Here is a 19,901-nt window from a genome sequence, read left to right as displayed (position 1 = left end):
TATCGCCTTCGGCGTCTAGAAAACGAATCACACTTCGCAATTCACGTTTGGCGGGAGCATCGATAATGGAGGATATGTTTACGTAGCTGTAGCGCACCGCCGACTGACGCCTGAATGTCAACAATGGCAGAGTGTGTAGTGCGAAAGATTCGCAGTCGCCTACAGCGTATGCCCGCGTAGCGTCTGCACAGAGCGATCGGAGGTTGAAAAAAAAACGGCCCTGGTATCTTCCGACATCTCAATAGAACCAACACGATAAGGCGACGAACCATTCAACAATGATGCAATTGGGATGTGTTTTTCACAGTAACACTAAATAGATATATGATTCATACTTAAAGATAATTACTAGGCTGTTTTAAATATAAAAAAAATTAAAATAAAGCTACTAGAATAAGATTCGAATCAAACTTGAGATTGGAAATGAACCAAAATAACGCTCCAACTAAATTTGGGTAGGATAGAGGCCAGTTGTTTCAACCAAAATTTGTCTCCAAATTAGAAAATTTCTACAATAGACTGGATTATTTGTAAGAAAATAATATTTACACTAAAAATTGTCTACTACTCTCCAACTTAACTCGGTTAACATCAAATTTTTTTTCTTGCCGAAATATTTCCGATAAGAAGTGAAAAAAATTACCTAGTTTACTATTGGAAATTGATGTGAAAAACATTCTTGAATTAATGCTTATGCTTTCTTGAATTAATGAGTGCACCAATAACCGTTCCATTTGCAGGCAAGGTCATGGCATCGGTTTTTTGGAATGCGCGTTGGAGAATTTTCATGGACTTTCTTGAAAAAGGAAAAACTATCATCGGCGAGTGTTATGCAAACTTATTACAACGTATGAGTGAAGAAATCAAACAAAAACGGCCGCATTTGGCTTAGAAGAAAGTGTTATTTCATCAAGACCATGCATCAACTCACACATCCGTTATTGCAATGGCCAAAATTGTTAAATTAAAGTTTGAATTGCTCCCTCATGCACCTTATTCGCCAGATTTAGCCCCATCGGATTATTTTTTGTTCGCAGACATGAAAAAATGGCTAGATGGTCAAAGATTTTCCAACAATGAAGAGATGATATGATTATACACACTTCTTTTTCGTCATTAACACACAATGATTCTCAATTTATGAAATTTGTGTTTTCATTGTTGGGCCAAGTATTTCTGGGACCATACTCGTATTTTTAGTATCAATTTTGGATCTCTATTCATATCTTAACCAATTTTGTGTCATTGAGTAAACAAATTGCTAATTTTTCAATTAATACATGGTACACTGTTTTCGTAGAGCATGTGAAAACGTTTTTATGGATGGCGATATTGATATTACCACCTTAAAAAAAAGCTACCCGGAAATTCACTACGGTGGTAGAAAGTTATATTTAACAAAGTCATAACGACGTTTATATAAAATCAATAAATTTTATATTCAATTGAAAATAGGCAGGAAACAACAATATGATTTCTATTGCAACAACAATCTGAACGAAATTAGCTTTTCAAATTTTACAAATTGTGCAATTTATGCATAAACAATGAGATTTTAAAATTAATACGTTCGTAAGTAGCGTTTCGTAGCCTATAACATGCTCGTAGGTTTATTAATGGATAAAATACTATTTTTGAACAATAATCACACTGAAAACAAACGATCATTCTTAATGACTCTGTTTTTTGTTTTGTCCTTCATTTCATAACAAAACCAACAGGTAGATCGATTCTTGACCTCACCCGTGTTGGACTGTTATCGTAACACACAAACTTGAAAACGCCTGCGCCTCTTCTTTAATAATAGCCCAGGAAAAGTATGGAACTATTATTAAACCCCTAAAAAATAAGTTATAGTTGAAAGTTATTGTTAAAATGTTAAGTATGACTAAGAGTTATTGTTTTGAACCAAATGCGTACGAGGTGTAAACAATTTTTATAGTAGCAATTACTCAACTAGCAAGTTTCAAACTTTTTTGTATTGACACAAGTAGTCACAAGTTTCAACCGATTTCAGCTTATGATCTGTTGCCATAATCTTGTCTTGAACCAATTGAAAAGAAAATAAATCACACGAAATGTTATGGTAAGATTACTAGTGCTATGAGCGATTTAAAAGTAAAATAAGGTGAAAAATGCGCTAAATAAAAAACTTTTTATGCCATTCTCATTGAGAAGGCCACGACATACCAGATGAAAGCCATTTCCGACGAAGCCGGAAATCATAAAATTGATAAAGAAGCTTGCTTACATGTTTTCAATAAGAATGGTACAAATATCGATGGACAAAAAAAGCTACAGCACAAAACTAACCAGATTTGTGCTGTAGCTTTTTCTGTTCTTGATGATATCTTTAGAAATTCATTCAAGAAAAGTCGAAGAATCAAATTAATTTTAATATATCCTGTAAAAAATTTTTGGACAATAGAAAAGTACAACTGAAATTAGTAGTACAATTGTCCCAGTTGTTAAATTTTAAAAAAAAAATGAATACAATAAGAAATTATTCAAATTCTTTCACCTAAAGTATCTACATTTTTATAATTAAACAAAAAAAGTCTTTTAAACCTAAAATTAGTTTTAACAGAAGTCACTCACAGTAAAATTTCTTTTCAAATATGTACAGTATTTTTCTTCAAAAGTATTTTCTTTTTATCGAATTTTTGAGGTTAATTGTTAAAATCAACTGATCTCAATTTTTATTACTTTTAGGCCCAATATTCCAAATGTCTCGTTACCTTTTGTTCTCATAACTGTGAAATATTGTAATGTTATTTCATCTAATGTGTGGGACAAATTGATTAAATTTAAACTATACTAAATAATGTTACGAACAAGTTCACAAAATGGTTTCATAGGCCGGCCCTGTCCAGCTACTAATTTTAAAAATTCGGCAAATTCGCGCGGCGCTTTCGGCGCGTCGTCCTTCACATTTTTTTTTAAATGGCGGAACTCGTTTGATGTTTATTTGTATATAATTTTTTTAGTAGCAGGCGGTTTGTATACAGTATTCCTTCTAAATAATTTCTAGGAAAGTCTATTTATTTATATTTTTGTTTCTTTTTGTTCTAGAACTTTGTAGAATTTTATTTAGGTATATAAATAATTTGTGTAAGCGCAGTTAGTTTAGTTTTAAATAAATAGTTGTAGTGAAAAGCAGGAATTAGTAAACGCAGAAATTATTTGAGTTATACTTATAAGTAAATTATTATATGTGCATTGTATAGTGTGTAAATAAATTAATAACGTAAGAGATAGTGTTTATTAATTCACCCCACGAACGAAAGAGTGTAAATAAATACGAAAAATGTGAAAATACTGTACAACTACTAAATTTCTTATTTTAAATTCCCTCTTCACTAATTTATGTTCACTATTCGCGATTTGACCTCTCGTTGCTCGTGTCTGCATGAATACTGCTCCGACTCTTCAGCAGATGAATAAATTAAGTTGGAATTTCTGAAACCGTTGGCGATATTCATACTGAACACACTGTTTACACCAATACTACATCAACACTCATAATTACACTGTCTGACGAGCGTTCCGACAATCAAGTTATCGTCTTCAGAGACTGAAGGTAAACTGTATTCAGATGAATATACTTGTATGCTAAAGTTTCACTGGAAGCTTCTTTACTGAGAAAAATATTTGAAATGTTGATTAGGGAATATATGGAATATGGAAACGAAATTAATAATTTTCAGATCATTCAGATCGGAATAGATCGACTGTTGAATGGTTGAACTGATTTTCTATCAAAAAACATAAAATCAAAGTGAATTATGACGAAAAAAAATATTTAGGAATTCACCATTGATAGAGAGGTTAAAAAAACTTTTGGTCTATTTTCGTTTTTTTACTAATTCTTACTAAAAGCTAGAACACACTGTATATTAAACAGAAATCATTCTAATATACTCATAAACGTTATAAAGACGAAACTATTAGTATGACTCTTGTATTTTTGAGGATGTAAATTGGATGCATATAATTAAATAACTAGTAATAGATGAGAAGAATGGCCCTAGAATGTTTTTGTTGACTACAAAGAAACCAGCTGCTGAAAATTTAGGTTGGATTTTCCCAGCGAACTTTGCTAAATACGCTACCTTTTGGCGTAAATAACAATTAGTTATTTCATCTTGAAGAAAGTAGCAGGTGGATACGAATTCCTGAGAGTTAGCTTCAACGTTGTGACAGGCAGTAACCAGAATTATGAAGTTAACCTAGAAAAAAACAGTTAATAATACTGTACTTCAATAAAAGGAAAACATTCATTGGAAGTTCTTTTTCTTGTATTCATATATAATGGAGACGATCTGCTCGATTCTATGCACACTTTTAAATTGAGGTTTATTCATAAAAGAAGTAAAGTCCAAGAGGCCTAATTGGGATTTAATCGAGCGTCATGAGAATCTGTTATCAAAAGTTGGCAGCCAATGACATTGTATATATAAAACAAAACTTATTTATTGACATTTTTATTCATATACATCTATTTAATTTATATATAAAGAGGATTACGATGCGAGTGACCGATAAGGTGCTTCACGGAGCGATAGAACACCGACAGAAGGCAACGGATCAGACGGGGTCGACAGTCAAAGAAATAAAATTAACCTAACCCAATCTAGCTTCACCTAACCTAACCAAACCAGAATTAACCGAACTTACAAGTAGATAAATATTACTTAGAAGGGTGGACCATGGCCCTGCAGGCCTTTATCATATCAATCCAGCCTGAATCGAATCTAATCGAATGGATGCATATTGGGCTAACCATGGTCCTCTGGGACATCGTCGAAGCAGCTAAGCCTGGAACAATAGATGCCAGCTATCACTTCCCTGACTTAGGAGGTGCTGCCTTTTCGAAAATACGAATGGAGCTCAAAAAACTTCCGAATTCAATTCCTAATACCTCCACGATTTATAGTTTCTGGATAAATAAATCACACATACTCATTTCGTCAGGATCTGAGGTGAGGAATTTCTGTTTTAAACCATAGCCCGTAAATGGCCTCTGATGAGGGTTTTGGAGGGATTTTTGGAATTAGATGGTGATGAATATTTCCTGGTGTTATTTATTTAAAGTTTTTTTTTTCGAAAATATCAGAAGCAAAAGTTACAGTTGGGGTTTTTGAAAAATTTCCAACGCTGCTGCTTCGTATTCAAAAAGCTAATTATAAAGCAGTATTTTTTGAATATTTGAAAAATAAAAAGCTGCAAAAAAAATTCAAGGCCAAAAGCTGAAAACTGAAAAATTAATTGAGGATTTGTTAAAAAACTTCAAGACCATGGGTTGCATTCAAAGTACATCCTCTGCAAGCTCCTTTAAGCAGAGCTTATACGAAGCCAATAATGCCGGTACCAGTCCTCCAGACAAGCCAGCGTTGGCCTGGCCTCAGTTGTTTAGCCGAGGAAATTCATTCACGGATTTATCTTCGGGTTTGCACACGTTTGAAGTTAAAAAATAGTGAATTCGCGACAAAAACCAAACCATTTTGCCTTTGGCTTAGAAACGCCTTCCACGGCACCAGATTTTGTAGATTTTCAGATTTTGACCATTTCCAAGTAGCACGTATTTCGAATATTTTTGATTTATCGATAGTTAGCTCTTCTATTTTATACTAGACGAAGTTGTTCTAATGCCGAAGCGCGCCCTTTCCTTATTTTTGCATGAATCAAAACGTTTTCTATCCACTTCTTTGAATTTTCTTGGCATTTTATTGCAGAAATTCCAAACAAAAACACACACCGTACGGACATTCGCCAGCGACTGGCGTGATGTGTCTAGACGCGTTCGCAACGCATCCGCGGGGGTCGTTATGTGGAGCTCGCTTGCGTTGGCAGCTAGCGCTTGGCTTGGAAAACTGTTCACACAAGGCAAATACCAAACCAAAATGGTCTCGTGTAAACTAGGCTATAAATAAATTTAAAAACAACATGAGAGACAGTTCAGAAGAGCAGGAAGATCATTTTAAGCTTCGAGCAACGTTGTCAAGGCCAATGCAATGAAAACATAAACTATCTACACTTTTTCATGGCATATATATTTATGTACTGAAACGCGGTATAAAAAAGAGGGAGTAGGAGATGTGAAAACCAAGGAGGAAGTGGAGAACATCTACTAAAATTAAATATTTAGATAGTTTGAAATAGAAAAAAATAAGACAGAGTAGCAAATCAAGTCTCTCTGGAATATTATAGTGATTTCTATGTACCATGGGCTACTAATGAAACACTTATACTTGTTGAAAGTGCTCAACAGGATGCAAAGTAACCCCCTTTCTATTGTATTTAAATTTAAATTAAAATATGCCGTAATTGTACGTTATTGTATATACTTGAATAATTTTCCAAAAAATTCCTCTACTTACAATAAGAATCAAGCAAATTCCAGTATCAATAATGAGTAGACCAAACTTCTTGTGAGATGTGTTACTTATACTATAAGTCAAATAGCTCAGCACTTCAATTAAAGTTCCAGAAAAAATAGTTACCATATGCCATCCGAATAATCTGTTGAAAACTCTAAACTTCTTATACAGATACTTGTATTGATGTTTAATGTCACTCACTGTCAACGATTGAATTGCATTAAAAGATTGCTGATGAACAAGACTCAAACTTCGTTTTTTCAGATACTGGTATCTATTGCTGAACATGAGAAATATTCTAGTCATCAAAATAGCAGTGAAAACGTTGTATAATCTCGCAATATGCATTACATTATAATACTGCGAATGTTCTTCTAACATTGAAGCGATATAAATATCATAAAGTACAATTATGACGAAAACAATAATTAAGATATACAACACCAGGCTGATGAAACGAGATTTACGTGTATATTTCATTATAAAGTATTTCTTGCCATGCTTTAATGTTTCTTGAAATTGTTTCCAATCTTCTGTTTTTATTAAAGAACTTAAAAGACAAATGTTTAAAGTGAATATGTCATTGAGCCCGTGTAGAGACTCAACTACAACATAAGTCAGTCCTCTAAATATTAAAAATTCATTTCTTTGTTTCATGGAACATAAATTTACTATCATTATTACAACACAAAATATAACCATTAGAGATTCTCGTAAATATTTCAATTTATTATTTTTTAATGGCATTCGAGTCACTCCGAACCATTTAGCTATTACAAAATGCTTCTTAATATCTATAATATCTTCGTTGTCTTCACTAACCGACATCTTGCGACGGCCAAATATTAAATTCATCTAGATTTTTAATTTAATTCTAATTCGTGTATGAGGGGTGAAAATGGAATAAAGGCATTTCTTTATATTCTATAATTAAATTATCACAAACAATTAATGAAATTGTGAAATTATTTATTCAATAGATAATACTTCGATTAATTATTTGTTTATTAACAACAAAAGTAACATGGATCATTGCGTGATAGACAATTGTTTTCAAAGCTTTTTTATAACTGAATACCTTAGGCAAAAACCTGTCCATTTACGAAAAAAATTACACTAAAAGTCCTATCTCATACCAGAGTTGTCTGAAAAGTTTCCGACCTAACAAAGTACCAAGATATTTTTTTGCATAATTCTTCTCATCATTTAAACGTCTCAAACAAGAACTTACAAATCTTACTCGCAAAAACCTGCTACACTGTACAATACCAGAGAGATGATAGTGAACCAGTACAATTATATTTACTCAGAGATAAACAAGAATCGGCTAACTACAGGGGATAAATTTGCTGGATACTGTAAGAGTCGAACAATAAGAATTCAAATCAGAAAGATCCTGCGTACATGCAGTATTTATCCTACGACAACTGTTTGAGAAATCCACAGAATATAACAAACCAGCATTCCTATGCTTCATTGTCCCCATTCAAGCGTTTGACTGTATTAATCTGGAAGATGTTTTTTACCTATTGCATAATAGAAATATACCTATCAAACAAACCATGTAAAACATATACTCAGATAATAAAGTTCAAGCTCGCATTGATGGTAAACAAAGTACATACCAGTCAACAGTAGTACAGTCGAACTCCGATAATTCGAACACCGATAATTCGAATTCCTCGTTAATTCGAACTTTTGCGTCGGTCCCTTGTCATTCCTATTACTAACACATGTAAAAAACTTTTGAAGTTCGAATTATCAAAAAATTCGTATTTTCTGTGTTAATTACAAAAAAAAAATCGAATTTTTGGCGTTTAAATAATTGAAAAGTTCGAATTTTTGATGTTCGAATAATTGAAAAATTCGAATTTTTCTTGTATAAATTATGTATATACAAAGGTATTAAAAAATTCGAACTGTTAGTGTTGAAAAAAATTGAAAAATTCGAACTGTTAGTGTTGAAAAAAATTGAAAAATTCGAATCTTCAGATTCTAGGTAAGACGACGATATTTTGTCGAATCACTCGATTTGCTTTAAAGGAAAAAATCGTCAGCATGAAGCAATCTAGCATAGCTGATTTCTTTACAAAAAAATAAATATATGTATTTTTTTTTATTTTAAGATAAATAATCGGTCCTTTTTAGGACCAAAAATTCTTCAAACGTATACAAATTATTATTTTAAATAAATAAACATGTTATATACCCATAACATATTTATTTATTTATTTATTTATAAAATGGAAAGATGCATCGAAATGCATACATATATGTATGTAAATGTGCACAACTCCGATAATTCGAACACCTCGATAATTCGAACTTTTGCTACGGTCCCTTGCAGTTCGAATTATTGGAGTTCGACTGTATTAGACAAGGAGACTCGTTTAGTAATTATCAATCATAAAAAAGTACGGCTGGGCAAAGCTAACTTAATGGGTGACAGAGAAATCCAAATCCTGTGCTATACCGATGACGCTATGATATTTTACGAAAATGAAAATAATCCTCAAAGATATAAAGCCCGTTGGGTTCAAATTAGAACTAGAAGGTCAAATGATACAAAGGAGAATTATATTCAAGTAACTTGGAATTGGCATAACCAGTTGGAGACTTGGAAGACGAGGTAACAGAAAAATCCAAATCCTGTGCTATGCCGATGACGCCATGATATGTTCCGAAAATGAAGATGATCTTCAAAGATACAGAGCCCATTGAATACAAATTACAATTAGGTCAAATAATATAAAAGAAAATGAAATTCAAGTACTTTGGAATTGCCTTAACCAGTTGGAGACTTGGAAGACGAGGTAAGAGGGCAAGTAGCCAGAACAAATAAGATCGCTGGATGTCTTCAGAATGTAGTGTGGCGAATCTACAAACCAAGAACTAGAAACAGGCCAGAAACATAAAAAAAGATGAGGTATCAAAGTGTAAGAATTAATAAAACCAACATATTAGTCGAATGATAGACGATAGAAAATAGCGAGGGATAAATCTTCCATTGGAACACGGACCAGATGTCAACCACGAAAGAGGTGGAGTGACAAACTAGAGCCAGGATTAGAGAAGGTATCGAAGAGAGAACCGGTGATAGACCTATTATGGAAGAAAGAAGAAGATTATTCAACATTTTTAACCATTTCAAAAAATAGTTGCCGTCTTTCTCCTCAAAATAGACGTTTACGTATTCGATAACTTCCTCGACTGATAAAAATACTATGATACTTTTAGTTTAGGAAATAACAAGAATTCGCTGGGGACTAGATCTGACGAATATGGTGGGTGGTCAACCAATTCGAAGTGCAATTCTAGTCATAGGTCTAGTCAAGGAAGGTACGTTATTGTGCGCCTCTTTCGAAGCAGGTTCTCCCTTTCCAATTCACTGTCTTGATTGTCTTTTCGTTTCAGGAGCATAGTAGTAGTCGCAGTTTTTGACCGTCCCGAAAGCTCGTCGTCAGTCAAGCTGATACGGCCACATTTGAATTCAGCTACCCAAAATTTTTCCATTGTAAATGATGATAAATAGAGTCTCATTATACAGTGTCTAATTTTCCTTTCAATTGCGTGAGCGCCTTGCCTTCCAGAACAAGACAGAAGTGTTGACATCTTTAGGATAAGGTCGGAAACTTTTCCCACATCTTCTGTACCTTTGGAACATTCCGCCTTCTATGTTTCAGAACCTATAGTCAAAAATATATTTTAAGCAGGACAGATCTAAATTTTTAACCTTTCAATGAATATGAACAAAATCCCAAAAATCTCAAATGAAAAGGGAGCATAAAGGTTTCTGAAAATACCGCATACAATGGTAGTTTATATTCGTAGTTTTCACCATGGTTTTGTCAACATTTCACTTAAAAATGACACATAGTTTAGTTCTAATAATCATACAAAGAAAATTGTAATGAAGATTATCGTGACACTGATCAGTCTCATGAAACAATTTTTGGGTTTTCTGCTTTAAAATGTGGCCATATGAACACAGATGCTGCAATTCTGATTGAAAGCTCGATCGCATTGAAAATTCAAACGAATCTTTGGATATCTTCAAAAGTAATCCAAACGAATTTTTCTATCGATATATTATTGATACCTGTGTACACCGCTTTATAATTTACAATTTAAATCCTTTTTTTTCAAGGGAACTCAAAAGTGCAAACAGTTATGATCCAACCCGTATCTTGGAAACAAAAATACAGTTGCAATACTGAACTTAATCCTAGGAATCTGTTTCTGTCTTTTTGGCGAATAAGATCAGTATTATGGGATTCTTTAGATGTGATATTATTTAACAAAAGAATGGAAACGATATTTGTAGTCCGTTATATACAGATTTTCTGATAGATTTTCTAACTATTATAAAAAATCGTCGCAAAAATCTCTTTATTATAAAAATTCCTGAAAAGGGAGTGTGTTATTGAGGTTTGTGTGAATATATTTATCCCACTTGATTTAACTCACACTATTGGTTTGTTGGTATTGTACAAAGTTTGTAATCAATATTAAACTAACTTCTGTTATCAACTTGAAATACCGATTACAATACCTGAATCAATTGGAAGATCTTTCCAATTGACCAAATATTTCATATGGTAAAATTTGTTTATGATTTCACCAATTGATGACGTTAGTTGGAATCATACTTAACTGTATAGATTGCAAGAGATGGCGCTATTAATATTATCAATTTGATTGAACATCGGAAGTATTTAAAATATTGATTTCAAACCTCTTGATGTTATTTCTATTGTTTTTTAACCCTGCTTTTACTGTATTACCATTTGTCCGCATATTTTCATTCGTGGATATCATTGCCATGGCATATATTCCCACTATCATAATTTCTGTATTTTTCATTAATTCAGAAAATGGCGAAGAGATGTATGGTCGAAACGTATTTAAGAATTATTTGTTGGTTTTGGTGTACCCCATAACTTGTTATATTAATATACTGTAATAATTAACGTTTAAATAATATAATAAAAATTTATTCCAGTCGAGTTGTCAAGCATATTATTTTAGGGCTCCTTTTTTCAATAGCGATGTTAAAAGAAAAAAAACGTTAATTGGCTTTAGTGAACTGGGTCCATGTAAAGTCTAAATGAACGAAATCTAATACTGTGGACTTTATTTTGCTGCAGTTACTAATGAAACACCTGGTTTAAAACGTGAACTATTCCATCATGGTAAATGTTTGGAGCTAAATAAACAAGATCTTGCACCATTTGTTATTGGTTCTGTTTGTCTTGGCCAAAAGAACTGATTCCATCGAGAAGGTTGTTGATTAGTGGGAATGTGAAATGTATAACTAAAAAAGGATAATGATTGATTTGGAATAGTTTTACAAAATTTACTTTTCTGATGTTCTGAATTGAATACAAATAATCAAATAACTCGTGATTATAGAAATCAATGATCCAAGAACCAATTTGTTAACAACAAAGAAACCAGCCGCGGAAAATTTAGGTTGTATTTTTTCTGTAAAATTCGCTAAATAGAACACTTCCTGACGTAATTGATAATTTGATATGTTATTTTGGAAGAGGTAACATGTAGTTGTGAAATCCATAGCGTTCAATTCGATATTGTGACAGGCAAACACTAGAATCGCCAGATTTATCTACAAGAAAAAAAAACTGCATGAATACTTGCGCAAGTTGTTTTCCAAAAATGTTAGTATATTTTATCAATTCAATATATGGGATCACTTCAAATGGAGTTACAACCCTAAATCTTCTCTGCGAAGTTTTTGCACAATATCAGGGCTTTTGTGGCTTCAATGGTTATCTCTTTTTCATATACATTCCAGAGGAGTTTACTATCTAGGGTGGAATATTTCTCTCTGCTTTCCGCTCAATTTCTTACCCGTCCAGATTGATAAGCTTGAGATTGAGTTTTTTCTTACTGGTGAAGTTGATTAGGTACGTGTTCGGTTTAATGTTTAGTCCCACCGATTAACATATCTTATATAGTTGAGCCCTCTTCAAAGTATATTGTAGAGTGTTTTCTCAGAAACCACCCCTGTGTAAATGACTTTATCATCGGCTTACCTCTTGTGGATATCCTCTATTTGATATGCTAGAAAGTCTTGCTCTACATTTGGACGTTGTACTATTCATTATTTTTGCAACTAATGCTCTGTTTTTCGGAATAACTGGACATGTGTCCACCTTTCCATTAAAACCACGTGGAACGGTCAATTCTGAATAGAACAGTTGAAAAATTAAATTGATGGGTCATCCGCCGTACAGTTCTTATTTAGGACCCAATGATTTCTTATATTTCCGCATAAATTGCGAAATCAATGTTTTTTCCTACACCTGAAGAGGCGGTTGTTGCGTTGAAATCACATCTTTTGGAGGTACTTCAATCGGTATAGAAAAGATGCTTCGACAATTGGTTCAAACTCATTCAAAAGTGTATTGATCTTAATGGAAAATATTTTGAAAAACAATGAAGCCATATCCAATTATGAATATTTATTTTTATTTGTCTATATCAAAACTTAAGTAGCAACATTCGCATAATGAGTTTACTACTTACCAGGTAAAACCCTGTTATTGCGATAAAAGTTAACACCGTGTCAACTCTTTCTAAAGTATTGGTTAGACAGTAATCCAAACAAGTTAAGAATTGTAACATGGTTGCTGAAAAGATGAAAAGTACTGGCCATCCGAAAATTTTATTACATATTGCCATGGTATTGAATAAATGGACATACATTTTCTTCGAGTCATCGATTTTTTTATGGGTATTTTGTTGATCAACCATTAAAGCGAACATATTTTCTTTTAAATAAATATATCTTCTGGACATTATAAATAACGTTCTAGTTACTAGTATGGTTGTGAAAAAAATATAGAATCTCGCAATGTGTGTTGGACCATGGTAGAAATAACTCGGAAATATTTTCAATAGAATTACAATGTCGTAGATATTTATCGGCAGAAAAATCAGCAAAACACTCATTGTATACAACTTGTATGTATCTACAGTCATACATTTTATTGTACTGTTAATATATTCAAGATTTTCTAACAATGTTATCCATTCATTTTGTTTTAATAACGAAATTGCGATCCAAGAATTTATCATGAACATATCGTTAATTCCATGAATCATATCGATTACCTGAAAAGTTACTCCAAACCATATTGTCGTTGATTTACGTTTAATTAGGCAATACGTACAACTTATTATTGTAGTAATACCCAGAGATAATAAAAATATTTTGTACGCGTGACTTGGTTTTGTTTTGTTTTTTATAGGCACCACACCTAACCATTTTGCTACTGTAATTTGTTTTTTTAAACTAGTGATGTCTTGGTTTTCACGAGGTGGCATTTTCGATGATAACAACAAAGTGAAATTTGTTTTGCTGACATTCTAATACCATTTAATAATCAATAGTACACGTTATTGTTTTAATTCGAATAATAAATAAACACATTACATTGAATCAATAAATTATAATTATTGGTTGATACAATATACAGAAGAAATCAAATTATAATTAAACCTAAACGACTTGAATTTGTCTATAAAGCAGTCAGAACTCCCAAGATCTTGTTTCGAATAATGGAATTTGCTATATCATTAAACTAGATTACGCCATGTTCGAAATTGTGACGAAAACTACACGACATACTGTTCTCCAAATGGAAACTTGGTGTATCGTACTTTTATGAATTTTAAAATTGAATTTAATCCCTCCTATTGGCATTTATTTATCGATGCTTCAAAAGCATATGGAAATGTATTTCCTTCTCTACCTCTAACGTATGCTTTTAATATGAAATAAATCTATGAAAACATGAAGTACTTACGAGGATGGTCCCAGAAGTACCTGGCCCAACAAAGAACAAAAATTTTGGCAAAATACTTTTCCCAGCAATGTTCAATAGGTTCGATACCCTTTTTATGATGAGAACAATCAACCTCCTGAAAATAGCCATTAACTGCCGACATCACCTATTTATTGTTCTATAATCTTTGACCACCGAGCAATTTTTTTAAGTCTGGGAACTGATTTTTTTGACGAGCTGGTAAATGGTGTAAATATATCTAACAAAAACTAGTAATAAATATTATGGAAGTGGTTTACGAGAAAGAAAAAGTTTGGGAACTTCTGCACTAAGCCAAAATCTCGAACTGTACAATCAAACAATAAAAAATACAGTATAGATATAAACATAGATAAAATCAAGACGAAGATCATAAGCACAGAAACAAAGACACACGATATTAAAATAGGAAATAGACCAAACAAAATTCAAAGGTCAAAATATTTTATTACTCAACATATTCTCCTCTTAATTGAATACATTTATTACAGCGAACCTGCAACGTCTCTAGACCTTTCAAAAAAAAATGTTTCTTCTTGCTGTGTAAACCAGACCTCCACAGCTTTTATTACCTCCTCGTTGGAAGAAAATTTACGACCTTTTCAACTTTTTTTCCGTTGAGGAAAGAGATTATAGTCGGACGGAGCCAAATGTGGTGAATAAGGGGGGTGTTCTAGTAATTCAAACCCTAAATAACGAATTTTTTGCATGGCAACATGAGATTTGTGTGCTGGGGCGTTGTCTTGCAAAAACAAAACACCTTTGGATAGCTTTCCGCATCTTTTCTCTTTAATTTTTTCCCGTAGAGTCGTCAGTAATGTCGAATAGTAATCTCCAGTTATTGTTCTACCCTTATCCAAAAAATCAATCATGATTTCTCCATGGCAATCCCAAAAAACTGAAGCAAGAACTTTTCCAGCAGATTTTTGGACACGAAAATTCTTAGGTCTTGGAGAACGAGAATGTTGCCATCGTAGAAATGTACTCGAGTCTCATCTATAGTAACAATTCGGTCTACATCGTTTTCAAATCGAGCACAGATCGAACGCGATGTTTCTACCCTTGCACGCTTTTGGTCAACATTCAAACATTTGGGGATCCATTTTGCAGCAATTTTTTTCATGTCGAAATTGACGTGAACTATATGATGAACGCGTTCGTATGAAATATTCAGTGCTTCAGATATCAGTTTTAGCCCAATTCGACGATCTGATAAAATTATGTCATGAACTGCATCGATATTTTCGGGGACTGACACAAAAACTGGCCTTCCCGATCGGTCATCATCTTCAATGGAAAATTAACCTCTTTTGAAGCTTGCGGTCCAATTTTCACGGTCGCATACCAAGGACATTGATCACCAAGGGTATTAAGCATATCTTACTTCTTAACCCTTTTAAATACAGGTACTTGATGATGGCTCGATACTCCAATTTTTCGATTTCCACAACTTTGGTGGACATCTTTTTTCTTTTAATTTATTGCGTAACTCTGGTTTAATTTTTTTGACGTCAAACTTTACACTGACACTTCTAATAAGTTATTATTCGTTGCTATGGTAACGCGATATTTTGTTTATGCATGGAACTGGTCTAGGCCAACTATCAATACATCTTCGTACCTCGGCTCAATGATAGTAGAAGATGCAAAATTAGAGAAAGAAATAACAGAAAGAACAGCAAACGCAGGAAAATTATTTAACGCGATAAAAATATCTTTTCTATGGAACAATGAACTACCCAAATAAATTTATAACAGAGTACTTATACCCATACTAACATAACATAACCGAAACATGGACAACAACTGAAAGACAAAGGAAAAAGATACAAACAACGGAAATGAGAATCAACTAAAATAGCTCGGACATGTAAAAAGGATGAATGAGGAAATGATTACAAGAAGCCAGAAAAGAAAGAGCGAGGAACAGAGCACGAGTAAGGAAGAAATAGATGGACGAAATCACAAAGCGACTAAGAACGCAGGGAAGACACTCATGAGGTATTACCACAAATTAAAGACCAAAAGAAATGTGAAGAATTTTGAAAAAAAGACTCCATGAGAAACGAAATATTTCTTACAGCCGTAAGGATGAATAAGGGTTAAGTATGTAACATTTTATAAATAATAACAAATATATTTTCTGTATCTTGTTTAATGTGTAATTATACCAATATATTTCTTATAATATTAATCGAGACTGAAAATAATAGTATTGAATCTATAATCAAACTATGACGATCACAATTTACTATGAAATTTTAATAAATATCTAAAAATTGTAAATTATCATTAAAAAAAAATTTTCGGATGCGAATTTTTCTTCTTTTTTTACACCATCAGATGATTTGAACTAACCCAAAAATTACCGGTTTTTTAAAAAAGCTGATATTTTGACAGGAGAATTTTCGATTGAAAATTAGGGGCTCTCTCGATATTAAGTCAAAATGAGGTTGAGAATAATCAAAAAACAAATAAATTACAGTGTGGTTCGTACATAAAAAGGTAAGTTTTCACAAAATTTCAAGGAAAAAAAATGTTTTTTGTGAAAGATAAAAATAAAAAACCAAAAACTTGGTTATTAATTTTTCACATAAATTTTGAGGTTATGTGAAAAAAGTGTTAATACAAAAGTTTCAGATCTTTTTATCACCTACAACTTTTTTCCATAGGACATGCAATAAACGATGTATAGGATGTTTTATATACGTAACTGCAAAAAAATTCTTAAAATAATGATTCTTAATTTTTTTTTCAACTAAAATGAATTAAACATGTGATAAGTTTTTATCTATAAACCTATAAAAAAATCACCTTCATTGTCTTCTTTATTGTTATAAATTGTTTGTACAATAGTAACAGATTTATTTTTAAAATTACCACTAGTAAGGTCCGGAATCAAAAATTTATAAAGTTACATTATTTATATATTTAGTTGAGCAAAGGTACAAACAGAATATAAAGCTTTTTATGCAAGTATTGTAAAGCTAAAATGCACGTTAAAACAATAACATATTTCAATTCTCATTCGGTTTATCAGAAACCATCTCAGTCCTGCCCTGTACACATAGACACTCACTTTAGATTAAAACCGTGATCGCACATGTATAACATAAGTGTGAATGGAACTGCACACGTTTATGAAGTTATTTTCGATTGTGACAGTCACAACGAAATTATTTGCGTCTTTTTTGTATGACGACACCTCGTCCATGTGCCTACGGTAACGTGAACTGTATTTATTTTCGGTTTATTCTCATTGTAGTTCGTTTTTTGTGTTTGTAATAAAGAAAAGTGTGAGTAACTGTGATAAACTGCTCGGAGAGACATCTAGGTTTTATTAAAATGATCAGGTGCATGCGTAAGTAATTCGATTATTTCAAATCCAATCGTATGAAAAATGTAGAACAAATAAGATATATTTTGTATCAATTGGATATTCGATTATTAGATTTTTTTTATTTACACATTATTAAACAATTCCTAGTATTACACACAAAGTGGTACGGAATTAAACACGCCACCCGTTTGAGTATATTTCTTACCGCTAATTGATTAAAAGTTATAAACGCATTACAGAATACGATTTGTAGTACAACGAATGTTTTTGTTTACTTTTTCAGCTCCAATAGCATTGTTTATCTTTAGGTCTATCCAGTACAGATGCAAAATCGGTAAAAATTAATCATAATCATAATTTATGATACGAAATGTTCTATTTAATTTTTGTTTCAAGCTGCGTAGCGTCTAGACATTCGAGATAGTGCACATTCAGGTTTGTTTATTTTAATCAATCACTTCTTGAATTTTAAAAAAATACATTATTGTGTTTTCAACAAGTTTGAGAACTGAAAGTAATCGAAAGAAGCCAGTTCAAGTTAATAAGGTACATATAAAAGTAAATAGTAACACAATTCGATTACAGAGGACGAAGTGCAGGATGACGTCCATAGTTTTGACAATTTTTTTGTTCAAAGCATTTTCAGGATAACATTTATGTTACCTATCTTCGATTTCTTTGAATGTTTTTCTCCGTAAAAAATAATTTAGGTAAAACTTCCGCATCATGCCGGTGACAGAAGTGGATGGGGTTTGGTATATAAGCTAGGTTGGAGTTTGAAAAAGTGAATCTAGAGGTGTAATTGGAAAAAAGAGAGTATTGAAACGCGAAAATCGCGTAAATGTCATATAATTCGAAAATTAATTGCATGAAATATCTCGGAGAGAAATGAAACACTAGAATGAGCCTAACCTAACCTAAACCAACTTAACTTAAACTAACCTAAAAAATTGTTTTGTTCTGTTTCGATACCAGATTCGAACCCTAAAGCTTAAGTTAGAACATTGCATGATTAGAAATTCATTATAATTTTAATTTTTAAACTTTTTTCGACTTTTGCGTGCTTAAAACTTTTTTAAATTATTGTAATTGCGGGTTTGATAAGCCCAGAGTACATTATAATAATCAAAAAATCACATTGACATAGCTCTTTATATTCCATATTTAGAGTCCCAAACCCAAGCGGATCTTATATATCAAACTCCACTACCATCGAAATTTTTTTATAGATACAACAACGACAATAGTTGTCTTAATTTGAGAATTAAAAATAATTTACCTGACAGAGGATAAGCACCGTTGCGAAAGCTAGAGATAATAGAGCTAGAGGCAACGAGTTAGCCAAATAGCCTTACAATTGTACGAGAAAAATAAAAGTCAGAACTTTACGCTGTCCTTCTCTAAAGGCGTGCACGCTATAACAGGAATGTATAATGTGTAAAGGTTAAAATTAACCAATTATTTTTTTTACTTATATTTTATGTTTGAATATGAAGTCTACTTGAATATCTAGCAGGAGTTTTAACTATGAATCTGAACTAGATCTCAATACTCAGAGCTAAGATTACCTGTTTAAAGAGTCATTTTAAACTGCTAATAGGTTTTGGGATGTTTTCACACTATCGTCTCTAAGATTGAGTATAATGTGACATTTTTCGTGAATTTTCATGCAAGACATATGTGTGTATTTGCAATGTCATAGTAGAGCGCTTTTCAAACGTTTTTGTCTGCGCCCCGGTACGAGATTTGCAATTTTCTTGCCAACCACTTAAGGAAATTAAGCTTTTATCAATTATATGATGTCTTCGTTAATATAACTGTTAAAACACAATTTGCTTTTGTGACTTTTCATCAATTCTCCATTTAAGTATAGTCCGAGGTGTGGGCGGCCGTGAAGGCCTTCAGATAGGCCCGTCGTGCCCCACTTGACGTCACCAAAGTCCGATGTCCCCTGAGAAGCCGACCAGGCATTTTGGCTTGAACCCTTTGATGTCGTTATGCAGGTTGTGGGGTTTGTCCGGGTGTTTAAACCGCGCCCGTGTGAGTGCAGGGCACTCACAGATAACATGGTCTACAGTTTCGTCTTCTCCATTTAAGTATATCATTCGATTATGGTATCGTCGAAAATGGAGATTTTTCCTTTATGCCGCATAATTTAAAAATTTTCAAAGCGGAAAATATCAATTTTTTCTCCAGTACCATGGGGATGCTCTGTTTAAGCTATTAATTTGGAAATTTCAAAATATTTCAAAAAACGTGGAACAAAAAAGTTTTGAAGCAAGGATATTCACTATCAGCAATGCTGTCCAACAAACCTTTTACTGGAATTGA

The 19,901-nt window shown here is 32.7% G+C and overlaps 1 protein-coding gene across 4 annotated transcripts in view; it reads left to right on the top strand.

Annotated features, from left to right (window-relative positions):
• Window positions 1–19,901, top strand: part of LOC130903836 (growth factor receptor-bound protein 14-like) — a 366,503-nt gene that overhangs the window by 12,331 nt on the left and 334,271 nt on the right. The window contains exon 1 of one of the 4 annotated variants that reach the window (XM_057816178.1): window positions 17,309–17,591. The exons of 2 other annotated variants lie outside the window; for them this stretch is intronic. In XM_057816178.1, the coding sequence (XP_057672161.1) occupies window positions 17,576–17,591 (16 nt within the window). In that variant the 5' untranslated portion in view covers window positions 17,309–17,575. Of the gene's footprint in view, window positions 1–17,308; window positions 17,592–19,901 lie in introns of those variants that run through there. One more of the 4 variants, XM_057816179.1, reaches the window with a different exon arrangement.

The sequence above is a fragment of the Diorhabda carinulata genome, chromosome 2 (assembly GCF_026250575.1).
Source record: "Diorhabda carinulata isolate Delta chromosome 2, icDioCari1.1, whole genome shotgun sequence".
In the NCBI taxonomy this organism is placed as follows: domain Eukaryota; kingdom Metazoa; phylum Arthropoda; class Insecta; order Coleoptera; family Chrysomelidae; genus Diorhabda; species Diorhabda carinulata.
Note: the sequence above shows the minus strand (reverse complement) of the source record. Positions and strands in the feature narration are given on the sequence as shown.